This window comes from Clinocottus analis, unplaced genomic scaffold, assembly GCF_023055335.1.
Source record: "Clinocottus analis isolate CAN_PGR_092001 unplaced genomic scaffold, fCliAna1.0.p SCAF_4, whole genome shotgun sequence".
NCBI lineage: Eukaryota > Metazoa > Chordata > Actinopteri > Perciformes > Cottidae > Clinocottus > Clinocottus analis.
The window spans coordinates 20852110-20873263 of NW_027176153.1; the positions used below are offsets into that span (position 1 = coordinate 20852110).

The 21154-nt window shown below is 43.1% G+C and overlaps 2 protein-coding genes across 3 annotated transcripts; one reads left to right on the plus strand and one right to left on the minus strand.

The window, feature by feature from the left end:
- Nucleotides 1-725: 725 nt before the first annotated feature.
- Nucleotides 726-17159, plus strand: ccdc187 (coiled-coil domain containing 187). Of its 2 annotated transcripts, XM_068597894.1 has the most exons (13): nucleotides 726-1044; nucleotides 1353-1495; nucleotides 6321-6383; nucleotides 6830-6968; nucleotides 7187-7277; nucleotides 11804-11882; nucleotides 12411-13730; nucleotides 14210-14331; nucleotides 14435-14506; nucleotides 14595-14732; nucleotides 14893-14987; nucleotides 15525-15619; nucleotides 15704-17159. In XM_068597894.1, exons 2-13 carry the CDS (start codon nucleotides 1444-1446, stop codon nucleotides 15850-15852), a joined length of 2415 nt encoding a protein of 804 aa, XP_068453995.1. In that variant the 5' UTR covers nucleotides 726-1044; nucleotides 1353-1443; the 3' UTR covers nucleotides 15853-17159. The 2 variants fall into 2 exon arrangements, with proteins under 2 accessions (XP_068453995.1, XP_068453996.1); XM_068597895.1 differs by lacking the exon at nucleotides 12411-13730 and having other exon boundaries at nucleotides 15704-17132.
- Nucleotides 17160-18298: 1139 nt separating this feature from the next.
- LOC137800627 (tumor necrosis factor receptor superfamily member 9-like) lies at nucleotides 18299-21149 on the minus strand. Its single transcript, XM_068597896.1, has 7 exons — nucleotides 20734-21149; nucleotides 19997-20116; nucleotides 19757-19894; nucleotides 19570-19642; nucleotides 19375-19469; nucleotides 19114-19290; nucleotides 18299-18980 (listed from the first exon to the last, which is right to left on the minus strand). Exons 1-7 carry the CDS (start codon nucleotides 20888-20890, stop codon nucleotides 18862-18864), a joined length of 879 nt encoding a protein of 292 aa, XP_068453997.1. The 5' UTR covers nucleotides 20891-21149; the 3' UTR covers nucleotides 18299-18861.
- Between the last annotated feature and the right edge of the window lie 5 nt (nucleotides 21150-21154).

The window sequence follows — 21154 nt, forward strand, 5'->3', positions numbered from 1 at the left end:
CAAACTAGAAGATGTTGATGGACGCTGGAGGAACATTTGACAATGGCTGTTATTTCTTAAGTCCACTGAAATGTTTTTCCACATTATCAGAACTTGCTTTAACACTTGTGGTTGCCAAATTGGTTACTTTGCAGTACCAAAAGGTTTTCACCCCCAATAATATTTGCACCGTTTAATCCAATTTTAGTGAATTGATATAATAAAAATGCAGGCGCACTTTTCTGCTTTGAAAAAGAGAAGAGAAGAAGAGCGTGTGATGAGAACAATCGGCTCGTTGAGAGTTGCCTTCAATAACTGTTCGGAAAAAAAGTACAATTCAGTGAGCACACACAAATGTTGGTCCGTTGGCTTCGAGTTGGCTTGTATGATATTCGAGTTGCAGACATGTGGTCGATTTAAGATTGTGTAGGATGTGTGTCACAAAGTGAAGGTGAAAGTCTAATGTTGTGTTGCGGGACAGTTGGCCTTATCTTAACGATGGCTAATCCGTAGTCTAACTTTTTGAGTTGTGTCGTTTAATATTTAACCCCGAATATCAGAAGTATCTGTGCTTTCTCGCAAGATTTTTAAAGACACGCAAACCCGCAAGAAAAAGCAAAAATAAGACGAATTGTCGTTTCCGCTGGATGACACCGTGACCGGTTTGCATACGTCTGAGCTTGAATCAGCACCTGAAGGCATCAGCCGTTGAACGCCCCCTGCTGCCGCCGAACAGGAGCCGTGAAGAGGCAGCCGGAGCGACAGACTTTGTGGGTTAAGTTTGTCCACCTTTTGCTCCTTCCCATCACGAGTTGACGTCCGTGGCTTTGTTTCATTCAGTCGACAACCGCCGTCGGATTTTTTTTGAAAGTACAGGCGTTAGAAAATACGGCCGAGCACGTTTGTGACATTTCGGATGAATTGTAGAGACTCGGAGAGGAAGGGAAGCGCGACCGAGCGGACAAAGTTGACACTCGGCTCAATTGTTTTGGTACTTGTTGAATCGGCTGCGTGTAGAGAAACACAACACTGGAGCCTGTGTGGGCGGCAGCGTGCTGGGAGCAGGTAGGTTATAAAACAGGGACTCTTACAGAGTTAGTCTGGTTGTTATTGGTTGCTTTGGCTCGACGAACAAGTGGCCCACCGCCATGCAGACAACGTTATAATGTGTTAACTTATAGTTAGCTTAACGTTGCTGCGCGTGTTAGCTTGGTTGCTGTCAGAATATACTTATAATTTAGTAGTAATTTCCTTTTTTTTGTTTTGCATTAGGATAACACCACTGAGATACACCAGTTGTGTGTGTGTGTGTGTGTGTGTGTGTGTGTGTGTTTTTAATGTTCACCACCTCTGGTGTGTACCTTTCCCTTTAGGTCCCAGTTCACTTATCTAGATAAAAGAACAACGTTCCCTTCCTGGTGTGGGTCTGCTGTGTTACCATGAGGCTGTGACACAACGGGGACAATGATGGCCGAGCTGGAAATTGACCAGTCCAACCTTCCACGTGTCCAAGAAGGTAAGATCCTACTCCCACACTGGCCCAACTGTATAGGAACTTTTATTGTGGAAAGTGTGTGCACGATGGTTTATGGTCTATCCTGGAGAAAAGTAGTTTTTTGTTTAGCCCCCTCAGGGAGACCAGGGGTCAGGGTCAGCGACTGAACTGAAGCCAGGAATAAAGTGTTTAATTCATGCACTCCTCAGCACAGCTAATACGGAGGATTTACTTGTCTCCATGTCTGCTGCATTCTTTAGATCTCTTTTTTTGTGGTTGCACTATAAATAACTGGCCGTGGCACACAAATGGCGGCTTTTCTTCTGTCCTTTATGTGTCTGCACGGTGCAGCAGAGATGGATCTCATCACGGACAGCTCTGCTGTGCTGGGTGCAGATAAGGAAATGAGATTTGGGAAATGTTATTTCACATGCACAGAAACAGAATTTGTTACCGTCATAGGCAAGCTGCTCCTATGAACAAAATAGTTTTATCTGTTTGCACGTAAGTCTGAAAACAGTCAAAGGTAAGGAATGTCGAGGCTGTGGCTGGGCTGTCGACCGTTGACTCGTCTTTGGCATGTCCACACTAATGAATGGGTTAGAAATAGGTCTGCGTGTGTTTTTATCAACGGAGATAATTCAGCACTCCACTTTTTTTTCCCCGTACACAAAGGGCACACTGTGCTGCTTTGCATTTTTATGCTTAATTAAGCAGGGGCCAGTGTCCATAGAAAGCCAGTAACAGCAGCAATAAACAGCTCATTGAGACAATAGCAGCATGTAAATCAGACGGTCTGGTCTGTGTAATTTCTTTCCGCTCATCATCTGCTTTCACCAGAACGTTTTGTCAAACTGTGCCGTTGGCCCTCTCTGTGGCACCGGCGTTGTTTACTCGGCCCACCATTGTGAGCGTTTTATGCTTCATGTTCCCCACGAGTCGTCGTTCCCTTGTCCCTACTTCTCCTCCTCCTTTCCTCTCAATCCGAGAAACTCACTCGGGCCAAGTCAACGATCTTCACGGCCTCCCTTATCAGTATCCTGTTTTCTCCCTCCTCTGGCGGCTCCAGATATAGCCTGATGTGCAGAGGGAATGCAGTTCTCAGAGGAATTCCCCCCACTCCTCCCTCCTCCTAATTTCACTCTCAACAACTGACCCAGAGTCCCTCACCTCTTTGTTCTCCATGAGTTTCACCCAGTTTGCCAGTTTATTACTCAGCACCGAGAGTTGTTGGATGGACAGACAATTATTGGTAAAATTGTGTGCATGAAGTGGCAAGCTGGAGAACAGTAGATGAGAAAAAGAGAGAGAGAGAGGTTGGCGGGTGGGTGGATGGAAGATTTTGGCTGGAAATAGAACCCTTGTCATTTTCTCCTTTTGCCGCTTTCTTTGTTTTGGCAGCCGCTTGCCACTGCTGCTATCCAAGTAGCTGCGAACATGAAAGAGAAATATCTCTGTCAGTATTTGATTGGCTGTTCCCTCGAGCGGGATGCCTGAGATGATTGCTTGTCAGTTCTCTAATGTGGGTTGGTTTTGTGCTACAATACAAAGTGCCTGCGTTCACCTATGAGATTTAGTTGCATCAGCAAAGAAATAGATTTTTGGGTCGACCGGTAGCATGAAATATTGGTAGGGAACAAGACCCATTTGAAATAGGGAAGTATTCCTTTGTTTTGACTGTTTAGGCTTTGAGGTCATGCAGGTCGTGGTTTCCTGCTCATAATAATAATAATCCCCTTCTCACTGCAGAGACGGTCTGCCCACATTCTGGGTTATAGGATAGATTTTGTGATCCTTGTTCATGTTGCCTTGCGCTCTTTCTTGGACATTCTCACTCCTCAGGGGATCTTAGCGTCTGGTGCTCAAATGTCACAGCCAATTTCTGTTGTCTGCTGGATCTTTGATTTTCTATCCTCTTAGGAAACTGACACGGCCTAGCAGGGTCCCTTCAGTGCCCTTATTAAGAAGCTTATATATACATAGGAGGAGTAGAATTTTGAAAACACACTCGACTTGAACTCGCGCTGCACGTCCTGTCCATCAAAACCTGTTTAGCAGTTGTAATAACAGTCTCCTTGTCCCGCCCCTAAGAGGGTAATGTGACAGTAGTTTTAAAGGAGGTTGGAAAAACAAGTTAACCCGCAATGCAGACACACCCTCACCCGCATTTGTGCGCACACACAGGCAAGACTGTCATTTTCCTCCATTTTTCCCTCCCTTCTTTCAGTTAGCATTCCAAGCTGGATTTAAGAGTAAGCTTGTGTTTTGATTAGTCGGTTTATCCTGTCGGATGAAAAACCAAGCATTCGACTTAATCGCTCCTCCTCATTGACAGACTGGACACATAAGGACAGGTTGGAGATCCATTTAGGGGATAGTCTCTTAAGCTCCACGACAGGTGTAAGTTGTAATGCGTGTCTGTCTTGGTACGGGTTAACTCGCAGTGTATTATGTGGTCATTGAAGGAGTAAACGGACCCTTTAGAGGGCTTAGCTCTCTATGAACTTTGACTGTTGGGCCCCTGGAGACTTAAACAAGAGTTATTCTCAGTCGGAACGTTGTTTTCTTTTCCATTTTTTTTTTTAGGATTCAGAGTATAACTTAATTTGACCACAAGAATGTTTCAGAAGCTGCTTTTTCCTTTCCTCATTTCTTTATTCACAGAACTGGACGAAGAGGAGCTATCCTCTGTTTGACTTGTTATATCAACTCAGAAGCAGTTCTTTAAGTGTCTGATATTGAACATTGCAGGCTCTTGTAGTTCAAGTTAAGGTACTGAAATAATAAAAAGCAAAGGGGACTCTTTATATCTAGAAGAGTATGAATGTGAAACAGAGACATGATAGGTCCTTGAGGAATGCATGTGTCTTTAGATTAAAATAGCATGTCTAGTTGTCTTTTGAGAGTACACAGTTAGAGAGATGGTTAACACAGAAGCAGTTTGGGACGGGTCGAATGCTTCATGTTTCGTGTGTTTTCAACCAGCCAAACAGCTGCACCACAGTCTGTAGGCTCAAAGTCACTCTTACAATGAATCTTGAGGCCACCCATTCGTTCTCATCATCCATGACACCATCCAGTGAATCTTCTGCTCGTAAGTAAACTTTCAGGGTCTTCGCTTGTCGTCTGTTCATTCACTTCTCTTTTTTTTTTGAATGTGTACTTCTTCTGACAAAAAGACAAACAAGCACACAATTGAGTCCTTGAGCAAACAAAGTGAGAATAAATGTCTTAGCGTTGACATATCCCTAACAGCGCCAACAGTGACAGATAGATTTACACGCACAGTGCATACCAGATACTGGATCATATATTCACCTCAACTGTTACAGTTGTTAATGGGTTATTATAAACAGCATGAGGCATTTATGTGCGTCAGCTCATACACTTAATACTTCACTCTCCTAAGCATTAAGCACATGGATGTAAACGCAGCCGTTGCCCGCCGTTAAGAGGGGTGAGTAGTATGACAGGTGTTTTTAATTGGTCGTGCCTCTGGCTCAGGCTGGAGGCTTTTCCCTCTGCATTGAGCTAAATCTCTTCTTAAACACTGTTCTCTGGCATTTTGAAAGCATTTAAATTCCCCCGATGAAAATCTGTGAAATAGCACAGTGGGCTGTGTGTCTGCAAATATGGGAGCAGTGGAGAAAACAGCTGGGCTACAGCGCTGCTGCTGACTGTCTGTGTTTATTTTCTCCCGAGTACTTTCTGAGTTAATTCGGCAGACTTTTAAACAACCTTAGGCTTCGTCACAGCGACGCTATTGAGGTTAATTTAGGACTACTGTAAACGCACGGTATATGGCTATAGATGAGAATAACAGTCCACAGATGCTCGGGCTACTAAAGTCAATGTACAGAACAAAGAGTCCTGCAAAACTGCGGGTATTCACCACATTGTTGTGGGAGTCTTAAAATGAGCTACGGTCAAAACACAGCAATTAACTGTCTCGCTGAATGCAGACTATCCCTTTTGACTGCACAAGTTTGGGAACGTTTTTCTTTCCGTAATTGTTCTTCTGTCTATATTTAAGTCTGTCTTTTGTCTACTTTCTGACTAAACAGGACAAGGCTAGACTTAAGCTAGCGTTAATGGCATGAAACTGATATGTTGTGACCGTATCCAGCAGCAGGTGGTGAGACTATGGGCTCATGAGAGAGAGGGAGGGAGGGGGGAGGCTCTGTTTGACACAGAGTTGGTGTACAGACTACAGAGCTTTTAGCTAAAGCTTTGGGATTTACGACAACCGTACAGATTTCACTCAACATACTTTTGTACCATCTGCACTGCGCTGGCTTCACAGTAGGAATGGTTGCAGGTGGCAGTTCCTTAACTTTGCATCTTCATTTGCTAGTCACAGTGAGCACATTGGTGAATTAAAAAAGGTGTACCTTCATTCTTAAGATCATTGCAACCACAATTTAAAGATGGTATCTTATTCATACACTGACACAAACGCACACACACAAAATGAGAAAGTCACATTAAAACTGTTGTGGACCTGTTCCTCTGTCACTACTTAACTTTGGGAGGACAGTACAAATTGTGTTTCTCTGGAGCACTGGCACTCTGCCGTGATGGGGATTTTATGAGGGCCTTTTAATAAATTTAACAGGTAATTCACACCAGAAGTGGTTTCCCTAACTCTTCCACCTTTTTGTCTGTCAAACAGCCAAACTGACACACAGCACTTGTATGTTATTGTTTCCCTTTTAGAGAAAGTGTTGAACCAGAGTATTGTCTCATTTCAAGCTGTCCAAGGGCTCAACAGTGGTTCTGGATGGAGCAAATGTCCACTTTTAACCTTTTGTATGGATACTGAAGTGTTGCTTTTCCTCTATTTCAGTGTGCCAGTGTTTTGCTGTGCTGGAGGACGGCGCGTTGGCACACAACCTGCAGGAACAGGAGAGTAAGTGGAACGTTGCAACTGCACACTACACAAATGTGTCGTAATTTGTATTATGTGGGCTGCTCTCTGGTCTCTTCGTGAATCACTACTTTCTCTGTTGTGTGGCTGCATCTTTAGTTATGCTGTGAAGGAATTTACCTAATCATTATACTTAGCAGCTATTAATGTAGCCTAAATGACATATTTACAATAACAGATCCTCGACTAAAAGGCTCACGGCAAACCTAAGGGAGGTACGATGAACTTCTTTTTGCCTCGCGTTTATTTGTAGCAGTTGTGACAAAGTGATTTTGGGGCAGTTTTGTAGGATTCCTTAACAGGTATATATCTAGTAATTATTTGTGTATGTGTATTTATTCTAATTGTTCTGATCACACACGGTCCTTCATTGCCACACATTCAGACTCTCCTACCCTCTGCCTTTTTTCTCCGTCTTGCCCTTACAGTCGAGCAATACTATACCACCAACATCCAGAAGAACCAGCTCGTACAGAATGACATCCGTGTAGCAAAAAGACTGCAGGATGAGGAGGAAGAGGAGCAGGCCCAGCAGAGCACCCTCCTCAGACAGGCCTCCAGACAACTGTAGGTGACCTCCGCGGCCAGTAAATCCCATGTAACACAGCTCACACTGCTGCACTATTCCCAGATCTGTGTGCTCGTGTCCTGCATGTACCCTGCTCTGTATAGATCTACTAAGCAGATTTATATTCTCATTTACATTGTTGTGTGATGTGTTTGTAGTTTCATCACATGTGTCATAAGTGTGAGAAGTCTTTTTTTTTTTTCCTCCCTGACTGTAGAGAGATGGAGGACTTTGAGTATGCCCGTGTAATTCAGGAGGAGATCCAGCGTAGTGCGGAAGAGGCCCGGAGGAGAGAGCAGGAAGACGAGGCGAGTCCAAACTGTTGTATACAGATTCAATTCTGTCAGCATTTGGTTTGCATTTCAAAATCCTGCAAAAACAAGATTCCATTTTCAGTTATGTGGACAGTTATTCAGTGCTGCAGTCATACCGGTCAGTCATGACATCGTGGGATTAGTTTATACTCGGCATAGTAAAGTCGGTACAATGCGCTCAAGCCAAAATAATGCTGCTATTATGGCTGGCAAGTGGTCGCAGTGTTTGGTCATTTACCTCTGAGGTTTTTCTGAACTGATAAAAGCTTACACAAAGGAGGCCGATTCGCTTTTCACTGCTTAAGATACAGGTGGTCTCCTAAATATCTTTGTTTGAGTATATATATTTCCAGCCAAATCAAATGGTTTACAGGATATTAAACCTTTTTGTTTCTTTATAATACATGTAATACATGACTTCTTTCTTTGCGAGGCTTGTAAAGAGGCAATAAAGTTGCCCGTGAATACGTGATAAGAGATTATTACAACCTGCATTTACGGCAATGTGGCGGTTGTAAGTTTATGGCTTTTGCCAGTTGCACCTAGTCCATGGGCATATCTGAGTAACACTCGTTATCTTTTGGATTCTTTACAGTACATTTTGTCAGTACGCATTCTGGCGTTTCGGAGAATAATGCTGCGTATAAAGTATAGACGCCTCCGTATATACTCGTCTGCAGAGGCTGGAGTAAATCCCACAATGAACCAGTTAGTTTTATGCAGAATTGTTCAACTTTAAATGCTTTGATCAGTGTAACCAAGTATAAAGGTCAGTTCTGACATCACATGAATCTGCACCTACTTGTCAATTATCCACTTGCCACCCACCTCGATATGATAAATCTTTTCAATTGGAGATCTGCACCCATCAGTGGATGGATTTATACAGTCGGCAGGCTGCTGCACACAGGCTACTCCTCTTTACTTTAGCTCTTTAAATACATAGACCCTGTACTTTGCACGCTGTCAGTAGGCCTGCAAAAAAAAGAAGCCGAAATTATGCATCAATGTGTTTTTATTTAATATAAAACTGTGTTTTCAGTTTAACTGCTCTTAGCCACAATATTTATTTAATTCCTGAAAATACAAATCAACCTCTGCATGAATACTACAAACCCACTATTCATGTATCCTCTTTTATGGTGCAGAACAATCAAGCAGGAGCTACCTTTTGTATGGATGAGAGGGGGCAGGTGAAAACGCTAACATCCATCATAATAGCTCTACTTACCATCTTCCATTAGAATCAGCCAGATTTAAAAGTCAAAACATTATCCAATCATCATTCAGGCCATCGAGTGGGCTTGAATCTGTGCCAGCATGCATTGCACCAAATCCAAAGAAACTCTTTGAAAAGTTTAACTTGCCCATGTTTTTAGGCAACGGGAGGAAACTCTTTCAAACAATCATATGCATCATGTATGGACTGAGGCTCATTGTTTAGTGAGTCTTTATTTTGGGCACACATAGTTAGAATATTGTAAGAAATGTAGATCTAAATGCCCCTTGGATGACTCCTATATGGAAGTTTTTATATTAAACCTCTATGGTTAAGCTTAGCTTTGAACCAAAAGTTGTTCCAGCAAATAAGAAGACACAGACGTGACAGCAAAGGTATGAAAGTGGAATATTTTGAGGGATTTTCTCTTAAGAGAGGAACAAATCCTTTCCTGTGGGTGTCAAGTTGCTGTCAGCCGGCAGAGCGAGACACTATAATAAGACAGAAACTTTGACAAAAATATGATCGAGTGAAAGTGATACTCCACCTCCGATTTCTCTTTTGAGTAGCAGATGCTAACCCCACTGTCGGCCTGAAGGTTTGTTGTTAAAAGTTTTTGGAAAACCTTTTCAAACCACTGTTTTAATGGATAATGCTGTAATGTATTATCTGACTGCGTAATGTGGTGCAAAAGCCCAATATAGCTGCTTTATGAAGGTATAATAATGATAATATGCATCTCAAACTGCATGACTGTGTGCAAACAGAACTGGGCCTAATCTAGCTTCGACTTTAAATAACAGCAGCATTATCTGTACATTTCTCCTTCAGCACAGGGACTCATAGACTTATATGGCAACTGGGACATACTTGTGTATCATTTAATTATCTCCCTGTTACCAGCAGGTCAGGGAGTATCACACAGTTGACTTTTCTCTCTCTCTTAAGACCTAACTGAATCCATAATGAATGGCGGTTGCAGCAAAGTGCTGCTCTGGGCCTCTGCTGTATCCGCTGTGCCGTAAGAATGCCGTGTGAGCAAAGTCAGCTGTTAAACAGAGATGCAACCTGTCAGCAACCCGTCTGGATGACGGCTTAAACTATTTCTCTGGTGGTTGATTCCAGACCAGGGAGCATCAACCTCACACGTGATCATTTGGCCACATTGGATGTGCACACTCGACATGCGACGTGTATGAGAACAGGCAGGTTAAGTGAAAACGTATCATATAACATTATCTAGATGATGCTGTGACGGTTGACACTTTCACGTGCCCTTATTTGTGTTCCAGCACTCGATCTCTCCTAAAGGTTTTAGATACAAAAGCGTTCTTTTACAACCTAAACGCGATGTAGAAACCATATGGTTCCCATCAATCACGTCTCCCTTGTTGTTTCCGATGTGCACACAGAAGACCAGACCCTCTAAAAACGTCTGCGTTTATTTTTTTACAGCAGGCATGTGCGTTTCTGAACATCGGTTGTTTGACACTTTAAAAGGAACTCTGACTGCCTCCCAATAGAAAGTTTGAGCTGTATAAGAAAAAGAGCATTGTGAGGGGAAAAAAAAGAGTCAACTATGCCATTAAACTCCCCAGCTGGTCTAGTGGAGAGGTCTGCGTCACAAGGCTGCTCCAGCATAATATTTTCCTTTACCCTGCACTTTCCTTTTTAGAGGCGGCTGCCATGGCTCGGCTTATACGAGCTCCTTGTTTGGTAGATGTGAGGCTGGAGAGACTGTGGGGTTCATTCATCATTACTCAAGGGTTTGGGGTTTGAACTGTTGGAACCAACATGAAGCGTCGACACTATTTTTTTTTTTTTGCTGGGTTATGCAGCAAATGGTAGGTTAATACATCTAATCCTGTGTGGCTGTAATTTTAATTTTTTTTTTAATAATCAAGAGTGTTGATGTTGGGATCAGATAATGAACTGCGAACACTCCCGTTAGCTTACCTTCCTTAATGACTGGCTGATCAGAGGTGTTGATTAAATATTTGCCTCCCTGTAGATTTTGTCTTTAATTAAGGAGCAGAAGGCATCAGGCTGTGCATTTTTAAATGCCAGATCCCTGTGGCAAGCCGCACATAACCTGCCACGGCAAGCTGCTAATTGTCTGCTGATGCCGGCAAAGTGGCTGACACACACGGCCCTGATTGCTGAACAAAAGGAGCTGCGTTAGCTTTTAGTTATGATTTATGTTGCAAATGCAGCCTACAGAGAGAGATTTAATAGTATTTACTGGTAGAATTTTGCTGGTTTGTGGAGAACATAATTAGCACTGGACTTTCCAAGTGAAGTAATACAGAGACATGTTTTGGGGGGAGGTTCTCCTTCACAGAGCGTTCGAGTACGGCAGCTCGAGTAAGAGCATTCCTCAGTGACATGCTGTTACTTCAAGTGAAACAGTTCTGGTGACCTGCTTCTGTTGGAGGGGTTTCTTCCGGTCCAGAGTTCAGGCGCAAGGAGATTAGAAGTTTGCCAGTCTTCTTATTGAGTCTCCGAGTTTCCATGATGTCAGCCACAGTCCTTGTCTGAAATAATTAGTCTGGCCACCCAGAGCGAAGATGTCAGATGACGTCATGGTGGCACTATGTCACCCGACATGGCTCTGCATTGGATGTAGCTCCTCGTAGATGCATTCTCTGACATTATATATATGAAATCAAGAGGAACTCAGACTGTTGAGAGGTCAAACAGACAAGCAGTATGATTGAAAATGCAGTAAAGACGTTTTTTTTACTGAGCAGTTAAAAAAAAAGGTAACAAGAAAGCAAATACAAGTTTTCAAGATTTTGTTCTTTGTGCGATTGTGAGTTGGGGTTAGTAGTTGACTCCTTTCTCTCTTTTTTTTACACAATTTATGTTGTTCTGCCATCTGCTGGTTGAACACGGCACACTATATATTATGTCTGAGAGAAAAATATGGCGGCATGCCGCCAACTCGTGGTCGCACACTCAATATGTTCTTCATGAGTGAAGTTTGTTTTGACATTTTTCACCGTTTTTTATCCGGATCATATCAATATTAGCTTTGCTGTGGGAACCAAATTAAATAATATGAGCTAAATGAAAGTTATTATTGGCTAAATATCGTTTAGAATTAAAGGATTGTAACAGAGTCGCTTTAATCTAGTTGGAAATTCTTCTCAAAGCCTGAAAGGGATAAAATATTGTCTCTGTTTATTTGCTTATTTGACCTCTATTTCTCTGTGCTCTTCATTTAGCCTAAAATCTAAATGGGTTGCACATTATGGTTTTATAATGTAAATAAACAATCCGTACGTCTGCGTTTTCACAGGAAATAGCGAAACAGATGCAGGACGAGGAGAAGCAGACACTCACGAGGATAAGCAGAAGCCAGGAGGGCCGTGGAGAAGGTACAGTTTAATGTATTTGTTTTATTTCAATGTATTATACAATATTAGTTAATCCTAAAATAATGGTATAGATGGTGATTATTTGTATGACTTTTAGGAATTTGCTTATTCAAACTGAATGTTAGCTGAGATTTTAAGAATTATTTGTAAAAGTTGGACAAAACCCAGAGTATGCCTAACTCCTCTCTCAGCATGCTACTGCTTATGATTGTTATATGCAAGTCATTCTCTGCATTACAACCGCATGACAAAAACATCGCACCGCAGTTTATTCTTCTCCCCATAATATATGTTCTGACATCAACATGTCGCTCTTCATGTTACCTTTTAGGTATCACTGTTTATCTGTAATTATAATAACTTAGTTGTGTCTAAAAAGGTCAAACTAATTGTCCTACTGAAGTCACATGCTGCTACTTCATACGTGATGTGTCACCACATAATTAGCTGCAGTTCTCTCATGGTACCCGCTAACAGCCTCACCCATCCTCCTTGCTTTTGTGTTTTGCATGCTCGACATTACTAAAGGCAACGCTATTGATCCTGCACTGCCGTCCCCGCGCCAAGGAGAGGCGCATTACTCATCTACCACCACCAGGTGGCAATGCTCTACCTCTCACACACATTCAGACTTAACTGGGCCTTTGGCTGACTCCCCCAGGGGGTTAGCGGCTCAGGAAAACACAACTTCATGGTCAAATCAAGGACATTCAGATTCCATTAGGGAAATCGTGAGTAAGCTGAGGGAGTGTTTAAGTGAGGATTCAGAGGACTCGGACACAGTGTTTTCCCAACAGGACTCCGTCTGGTCCCAGAGACTGAATGAGAGACTCAACACGGCACCTCCTCGACGGAGGGCGTCTTTACATCTGCGGCAAGAAAGAAACTACAGAAGTCTTTACTCTCGTAGCAGCATCACAGAGGAGGAGAGCGGAGAATGGACTGAGAGCTATAGTGAAAATGGTGAACGAGAGAAGAGGAAGTCTCGGAATTTGGATCAGGAAAGGAGCCGTAGAGAGGAGTCTCAGAGTTTCCACAGTAGCAGAGATCAGGATAGAGACTGCAGGTCAGACAAAGTAAGAGAAAGGCGATCAAGTCGCAGCGAATCAGTCAGGCATCATGACGGGAGTAAGCGTGGTAACAGAGACTTGGCGAGGACCTGGAGCTATACGGAAAACCCAGACAAGCATGTCCGTTTTCAGGACAACGCCGGGAGGTCTTGCAGGCAGCAGGGTGAGACCAGACGCGTTTGGGAGATGCTGGGCCAGGTCCTCAGAGAGAGGGGCGTGCCGGTGAGGTTCGGCTCCAACGGGGCGCCGCTTCAAATAAGGCCTCAAAGCCGAGACAGCCAGGTGCTCCACGGGAGCGAGGTCTCCTGCGGTGACTCCCAACCACATCAGAGGGCTTTCCAGAGAGCTGCCACCGCCAGGCACAGTTTCCATGGAGATATCAGGGAGAAGAGGCGATACCAAGAGAGCGGCGGGAGAGATCACGGAGAAGATGGAGACGCGCACCGCGACCACGCGACGACGCGTGACGGAAAGATGTCCGAGATTAGCAGCGGAGACTCGAATCTCGCCCGGAGGGAAAGGGGAGGCAGCAGACGGCGGAGCGAGCGCCGATCCGCGGACGTGAGCGAGAGGAATGCGAGTAATCGCAGGGTCAAGAGGACAACGAGCGAACGCGGGGCTTGGCACAAGACCATCGAAGAAAGGTTGAGCTCAGAGGAGGAGCAGGAGGCGGAGAGGAGAGCGGAGCGGCCCTGTCGAAGAGCCCCGCAGCGAACCCAGAGCCTCAGCAGCAGCAGCCGGGCTTCAAACGGGCACGGGTCACGGCGAGGGGCAGCAGGTAACGCACAGAACCGCCGCCAACTCCTATCTGCAGAGGGAAAGCTTCCAAAACGCTGTGCTCCCTGTGTACATCTGCTCCTCTCATCTTCCCTCAATCGTCGTCTAATCAGGACAAATGTGGGGCTTGATTGGTGACTTTGGGTCTCTTTCTGAAGTTGGACATTTCCCTATTCATGTCTATATTTCCAGTAGTCCTGAAATAATCTTCCATGTGTGCGTTCACTGTCATCTTGATTCTTTCAGTTTTGATGTAGTGAGGGGAATATTGGAACTGTGAAGTCCCTTTTTTTACAACCTCGCAACATGCCCTTACATGCTGCAGTCTCTCATCTCCTGGGGTATTTTCAAATGCCACTTGTCTTTGTGTGTTTCTGTCTCAGTTTCTGTGCAATCATCCCTGATTTTCACGGTTTTTCTTTTCTCTGATTGTATGCTTCAGTGCTTTTGAATGTGACACGCATCATGCTATACCCGTAGGAGCGCCGCTGCAGCCACAGCTGGATGAAGAGAGCCTGGACATGGGCGAGCTGCGGCAGGTCCTACAGGATGAAGAGCTGGCTCACCAGCTGCAGGAAGAAGAGGAAAGGCGGCTGCGCAGGGTAATTTTGGGGGATTTAAAAGTCGAAAGAGAAAGAACAAGAATGGATTCTCTCCTTTCATTCGTTTTTGTTTCTGACTTTAATGTTTTTTTGTTTTTCGCAGAAATCCCAGCTCTCTCCTCGTAGTATTTACCCAGAGGGAGACTTCAGAGTAGCACAAGTGGCACAAGATGAGGTGTGATACATTCATTTATCAACAATACCCATGTATCTGATCTTTAATACCTGTGGAATGATCTATCGCTGTGTTTTCTTTGCACTAGGAAATTGCACGCTTCATGCAGAAGCAGGAAATTAAGTCAAAGCGGAGATCTCGTGAGCTAGAAGGGCCGGCATCGTGGCGCGAGCACCGAGCGATGACCGCCGTTCCTGACAGAGAGAGACATGCAAGAGACAGACCGGTGAGTGTGCTGTAGATACCGCAAGAACTGTTTCAGCATCCTGAGACGGTACATAACATGTCGAGCATGTCTTTCCGGCTCTTACCTTCATTTTGGTGTTTTATAATCTGTTTCTACTTTGAGGAGATGAAGTGAATCATACTTTGTCCGCTATCTGCAGGTACATCGAGAGAGGCTGGACTCAGAGGGCCTTCCTTCTCCTACTGAGGACTGCTCCCCAGAGAATCAGCCACCCAGCCCCTTCTCCACACTACCGTAACTGTCTCTCCATGAATATACACGTGAAACTGATGAATATCTGTGACCATATGTCGTTTACCTACTTTTGGCTCCAGACCTCCTTTTCCCCTGTCTTTGAGTCGTCGTAGGAACCCCCATATTAATTCCAATACTTGTGTTTGTTGTATGTATTTGTTCAGCAAAGTCTTTGGAAAAAAATATATCTGTAAAAAAAAAAATCACTTTAAAAAGATATTTTGATCGTAACTATGAACTGTCGGCATGATGTGAGCCAGATTGTCTAAAAATGTCTCCTGGATCGGTCAATAAGACACCTTTTTGGAAAGATTAGGACCTAAAGAATCGGAATCTGCAACAACAAACAAAGCCTTGGCCTGTTACAAAGGAGGTTCAGTCAAAAAAAAACTGTCGAATGGTTCAAAAATGAAAAAAAGACGTATGTGATGCCAAAAGATTGTCTGAATGGGGACTGCTGGGACTTAAAATTGGAGCGGAAGATTTTTTTTTGCGCACTCTTTCCAAAAGGTCTAACTCTAAATCACATCTTTACAGACAAGCTCAGCAGATCCGAAACATCGCGGAGGAGCTGGACCCGACCTTCCAGGCCAGGAGGCAAAGCACAGAGAGCCTCGGACGAGGACCGGCAGGTACGTAGACGGGAGAGACGGTTCTGACAAGAAAACCTGTTAAAACAATGAGTGGACACTCGCATCCTGTTTCCTACACTCTAGGTCCAACCTGTCAGTCACTGCCCGTGCCACAATCCGGCTTACATGACTTACTCGAGGAGGCGACTTTCATCCCGCCCACCAAACGGCAAACGGACAAATCGGGACGAGCTAAACCCAAAGAGAAGAAGGAAAATTGCAAGCAACAATAATTTGACAGATGCAGTTGAGGTGCATGTGTATATAAAATCACACCAAATATCAATTGTCGTGCAGAGCTCTCGTGATCTACTATATCACGTTGAGGTTGAAGCCGCCCCTACTAGCACTTTAGAGCAGAGAGGAAGAGAAGTGACATTTTATATTTGTGGACTACGTGAATAATGACACTTTGGACTCTTGTCTTTTTTTTTTTTTTTTTTACACTTTTCAAAGGGAAAATGAAGGTTTAACAAAGTATTGTTTGAATTCTTCCGTGTTAACGATACACACTACATTCTTAAATTATATTTGTATATTTTATTTGTGTGTTTTATTTGTTTTTATTAAGTTAAGCATCCATCCATCAAATATAACCACTTCCTTTGACATTTTGGATTCTACTTGTCTCACAGCAAGAGCATCCAAAATGACAAAAGAATAATTTACTTTGATAACCCTTAAAGCTGAATGACGCAGGTTGTTTTTTTTGGACAAGCTACTTTAAGATATCCACTTTGAGAGTGTCTGCCAAATTTGTGTCGCAGCAGTTTGGCAGGGTTTCAGCCATGTTTACAATAGTACAATGACAATCAAATGAAGTTATTTAACTCAAGGAAAAGCATATTACAACAATCATCAAAGTATGTTAAGTTGTTTTATAATATCCAGAAGTCACTATGTCCTTTAGGGAAAGTACATCTTACAAAGGGATCTGAGATCATAGATCAACTACGAGCTTTATTTAGAGGTTAAAACTGCATCTCGTGGTCACATGACACCCAAGTGAGTTCACTGGAAAAGCATCAAAAAGCTTCTGAGTGGACCTTTAAGCTCAAATGACTTTGGTTCAGATCCAATTAATGATTTTGTTTACTTTACCAAGTGGGTTTTTATCAGTCCAGAAACAAGTATGTCAGTTAATTATATTAACTCATGTGTAGAATATGTGTTCTAACAAAAGATGTGTTTGTTTGAATGTTCCCCAACATTTTAAATACCATTTTTTTAATGTTTTTCTTTTTTTTTTATACAAATGAAATATTCCACTGCTCAGTGGACCATTATGAATGCAATTGTTCTGTATGAAAGAGCAACAAATAAAAATGAAAATTACAATTTTATTGCTTTTAGAAAGGTATAAAAGTACAATGTAACAGAACAAATACTCCAGTGCAATCCATGGACAGCCCTCAACACGTATAGAAGCAAGTCTTGTTTAAAAAAATACATATTTAAAAGGCAGAAAAATGCATTTAAATACCAAAAACCAAAAGTGCATACACTTGATCGAATACCAGTTGTCAGATAAAGTGCTCCTGTTCTTATGACCAAGTTATTACAGTGTGACGTAGCCTGTGGTGACTCTTTTCAGCACCCGTGAACTTTGTGGTCTTTTATCACTTTGACTCATACATGCTCGCTGATGCATTACTATAGCTGTGCACCAACGTTGTAACCCCGAGCCCACACGCCACATTTATCAAATGTTCCACTTCAGAAAAAAGACACACGCCTGCTACAGTTCAGAAAAGACATGCGTTAGCAAAAAGGTTCCACTTGGTCGACACTAGCTGCCCACTCTATTGTGCTAGAAGAAAGAAAAAAAAGAAATAAGGAGTACAGACCGCCTTTAGGGGGGTTTCCATGTGACCCTTGAGCCTAATTTGTAATACCTTCTGTGCCAAGTATAATTGACAAGTGTACCATATTTTTTCCCAAGAACTTCCCAGGTGACACACGGCGGTGATCTCCAAAATATATGAGCAGCACATGACTAATCCCGTCTTGGATTTATCTTGGAAACCCACTGCGTTGTGTAACTCTCAGGCATGTCCCAGCTTGCTTAAGAAGTGTTGTTCAAATCACAACTGGATTTTCACCCCATTTAAAAAAAAAAAAAAAAAAGCCTTAGATGTGGAGATTGTGTACTGTACAGTAGATTCCCCTTCACACGTTATAATATTACTTATTGACAGAACTGGAAACTCCCTCCTCTGGAGTTTTTGACGCCATTTAAAGTAGGAAGTCCCATATAGTTCCTGGTAATGTTGGGTAGGCTGGAAGAGGCGATATGCCACCTTGTCTTCAACAGGATCGCAAAGTGATATCTTCTGTGTTATGTAGACTCTTTTTAAATACTTTAAATATTGATAATAAACCAAAACATACAAAAACTCTCCCCCGATGAATTCACCAGGTAAATTCCTGCTTGGCTCAGCATTGTTAGTTTGACTTCACCAAAACCAAAGGTTAGAAAGTTCCAGTGAAGGGCAGGTAACGAGTTTGGTAACTGGAGTAAAACATCTGTGCTTAGCCTGAGACATGACTCAAATCTTCACGCCCACCTGATCAGTGTACAGTACAGCGGCTTCACCGCTCAGACATGCACTTATCAAAGTACTGAAACTCCCGTCACAGGCGACAGTATCATTTAACAGTCTATTGGCACAAGTTCTATTACTTTCTTTGACAATAGTTCTTTTAAGCTCTGCTATTTTTAGCTTTCTAAAGGGCGTCACATGATTCTGTTTAACCGTGCTCTGGGGGCCAAATTCAATCCAATAATGCAAAACCTTCCAGAGCAAGTTAGGAATATAATATCTTTTCAAGTGTAACCGAAAGAGAAAAACACCGCTTCACCATCTGCTGTAATTCCCACGATGAATAAGTCCACTTAGTTTTCCCCCGCCCCACTTCCAGAATTCCCCTTCCACTCCGTTTATTTGAGATACCATTAAAAGGTCACTATGATATCCTGCTGTCATCGTGACAAACTGTTGGCTCTGACCTGACCTCAGCGTCTTCCTAGTAGCTTTGATTACTCTGATAAAAAAAAAAAAAGAAGGCAAATAGACATGTGGGGGAAACTCATTGCTCTGTTTCTGCTTTCGAATCTCCAACTCGGCTCCTCCTGACGCATGGCTCGGTGTCGTAAATCAGGACTCTATCTTATTCCGGATATCCGGGATATCCTGTTTCCTTTTACAGTCGACAGGAACTTTGAGTTTGGCGCTCCAGCGTCATACGATGAGCTGCTGTAAAGACTCCTTGGAGGCCAGCGACTCCGTGCTGCTGCCCTGCTCTTGCTCGGCCTCGTGGAAACTGCACTCGATTGCTATTAAAGTCCTGGGATCGTCATCTGAAGAAGAGAAAGATGACAGATTCAAATACCTTTTTCACTGTGTTTGAGCTCGATGAATAACCTGTATATTCACTGATTAATGGAATACGGTCGACATAATATAATGATAATATATCACGGAGTATGGTACCTGTCGGGGTTCTGATTATCGGCGTCTTTGGGATTGGCTTTTCTGCTCCTGCCTTTCTTTTCTTGGCCATAATGACGGTGATGGTGACGATGATGATGGTGACGATGAGGCCGAAGGCCATCAGCACTACACTGGTGATCACGGATGAGACCAACGTCCGTGACTTCTCGGTGGGATCTGACAGACAAAACATTGAGAAATTATTGATGGCTTTAGATTTTTTCTGTAAATAATGAATAGCACAGCGGGGTCTCGTCCTACCGGCGTTGCGCACTGAGCCAACTGAAACGTTGGCACACTTAATGTCAGAAAGTGCGTCTCCCTTCACCACAATGACCTGCTCTGGATTGGGACACCTTCGAGGAAACAAAGACGTCAAATCTCAGTCAGCACAACGACGGTGAAACGTGGCGACCATAGTTTTTAAATTCATTTCCAGAGCGGTTAATATCTCACTTGTTACTCCACGGTTTGCACATCTGGTGAGTTTGATCATTGAAGGTTCCAGCTGGACATGGTCGGCATGAACCTGTGCAGGCGACGGTTCAGGTGATTATCCGCTCAACATAACCTGGTATTTATATTCATATTATCTCCAGTATGTGGGTGTAAATCATAAGCATCTTGCTTTAGCTCCACTTACGCTTCTCTGCAGGTTCCTGACCTTTGGGGCACCTTTTGACACAGAAGGAACAGCGGAGATCCCCACATGTGAGTCCCTCTTTACAGCCGCACTGTGCGTCCGTTGTGCCTGTGCAGTGTTTCACGTAGACCTGAGCGCCTAGCATGCAAAGAGAGTTGTAAAACAAACAAAAAAATCAGCTTGGAGTACTTTACTGGAAAAATGACTTTTGAAAATAGGTTTTATGTTCTGCTGACGTACCTACACACTGACTGCACCTGGCACACCTGTTGCTTTGTGGGTCGTTTGAGAATGTCCCGGCCTCACAAGGAATACAGAGGTCTTTTGGGCGTAGGCCACATTTGATGCCCATGTGGTGTCCTACAAGCAAGTGTCAAGGTTAGAGATGAATTCATTTCACAGATGACACATATTTGATAAATGGAAATTGTGAAAACAGCTCCAGCAGCTTGCAGTTGTTCAAACTATGCTCTTTATTACATATTAATATCACAGTTTCAAATTATCCATCCACGCTTTGTCTTTGTTGTGGTATTAGCTGAGAAACCACTGAAACTATTTTTGGTTTCAAGAAGTGCTCAAAGTCTGGAATTAAGATTTTTTATTTTGTTTTATGTTTTACCTTAACAGAAAAAAAGCACAAACAACTCAGAGCTTATTGATTTTTATTATGGAATAACTCGACCAATTGATTTGGGAACGAATAATATTAATATACTTATTATACTAACATTATTACAACAACTGACTTCATGAGGAAAGCAAGCATCTATCTATCTATCTATATACACATGTATATGTATGTATCATATACATACATATATATATATGCAGTTGATTAAGAGCAGTGCTGTTTTAAATGTGATATTTTTTAACGCCAGGTTATGAGTTCTACATGCAGTATATTGACCTGTAGTGCCTCACAGCATATTCTCCATGTCAGCACCGTACAGACGTGATGCTCCTGCGTTACTCACCAGGATGACAGGCTTCACAGCAAATGTTCTCCTCTCTTTGTGTCCACTTCCTGCAGCCTGTGTCCGTCTGCCCGGCGTTGCAGCAGCAGCCCTGCAGCAGCAGCAGCAGCAGCAGCAGCTGCAGAGAGAGACCCGTCGCCCAGAAGATTGCAGCCATGCTGCCGCCTGCTCAGCCTTGTGGGTAAAGTCACCTCAGGAAAGACGTGAGGTAATCCAAGAAATCTCCCAGGTACCTAATTTATTCTTAAGTAAAAACACTTCCTTTCTCTCTAAATCTCTCGCTTTACTCTTAAAAACATGATCGTTCTTCTTAACCCAAAGCCTCTCAGCTGTAACGTTACGGTGAGTGGAAATGAACTATGTCAAGAAGAAATGTCTCTGTGCTGCTTTACAACTCATAATCCCGACCACAGCCAGCTGA

Excerpts from the sequence above, each read along its gene's own strand:
- ccdc187 (XM_068597894.1), top strand. The coding sequence starts at position 1,444 with ATGATGGCCGAGCTGGAAATTGACCAGTCCAACCTTCCACGTGTCCAA. Across the intron at positions 1,496-6,320 it reads CCTTCCACGTGTCCAAGAAG|TGTGCCAGTGTTTTGCTGTG; the intron begins GTAAGATCCTAC and ends CCTCTATTTCAG. Across the intron at positions 14,507-14,594 it reads CACAAGTGGCACAAGATGAG|GAAATTGCACGCTTCATGCA; the intron begins GTGTGATACATT and ends TCTTTGCACTAG.
- LOC137800627 (XM_068597896.1), bottom strand. The coding sequence starts at position 20,890 with ATGGCTGCAATCTTCTGGGCGACGGGTCTCTCTCTGCAGCTGCTGCTG. Across the intron at positions 19,895-19,996 it reads CAGGTGCAGTCAGTGTGTAG|GCGCTCAGGTCTACGTGAAA; the intron begins GTACGTCAGCAG and ends TTTGCATGCTAG. Across the intron at positions 19,291-19,374 it reads TGGCTCAGTGCGCAACGCCG|ATCCCACCGAGAAGTCACGG; the intron begins GTAGGACGAGAC and ends TTTGTCTGTCAG.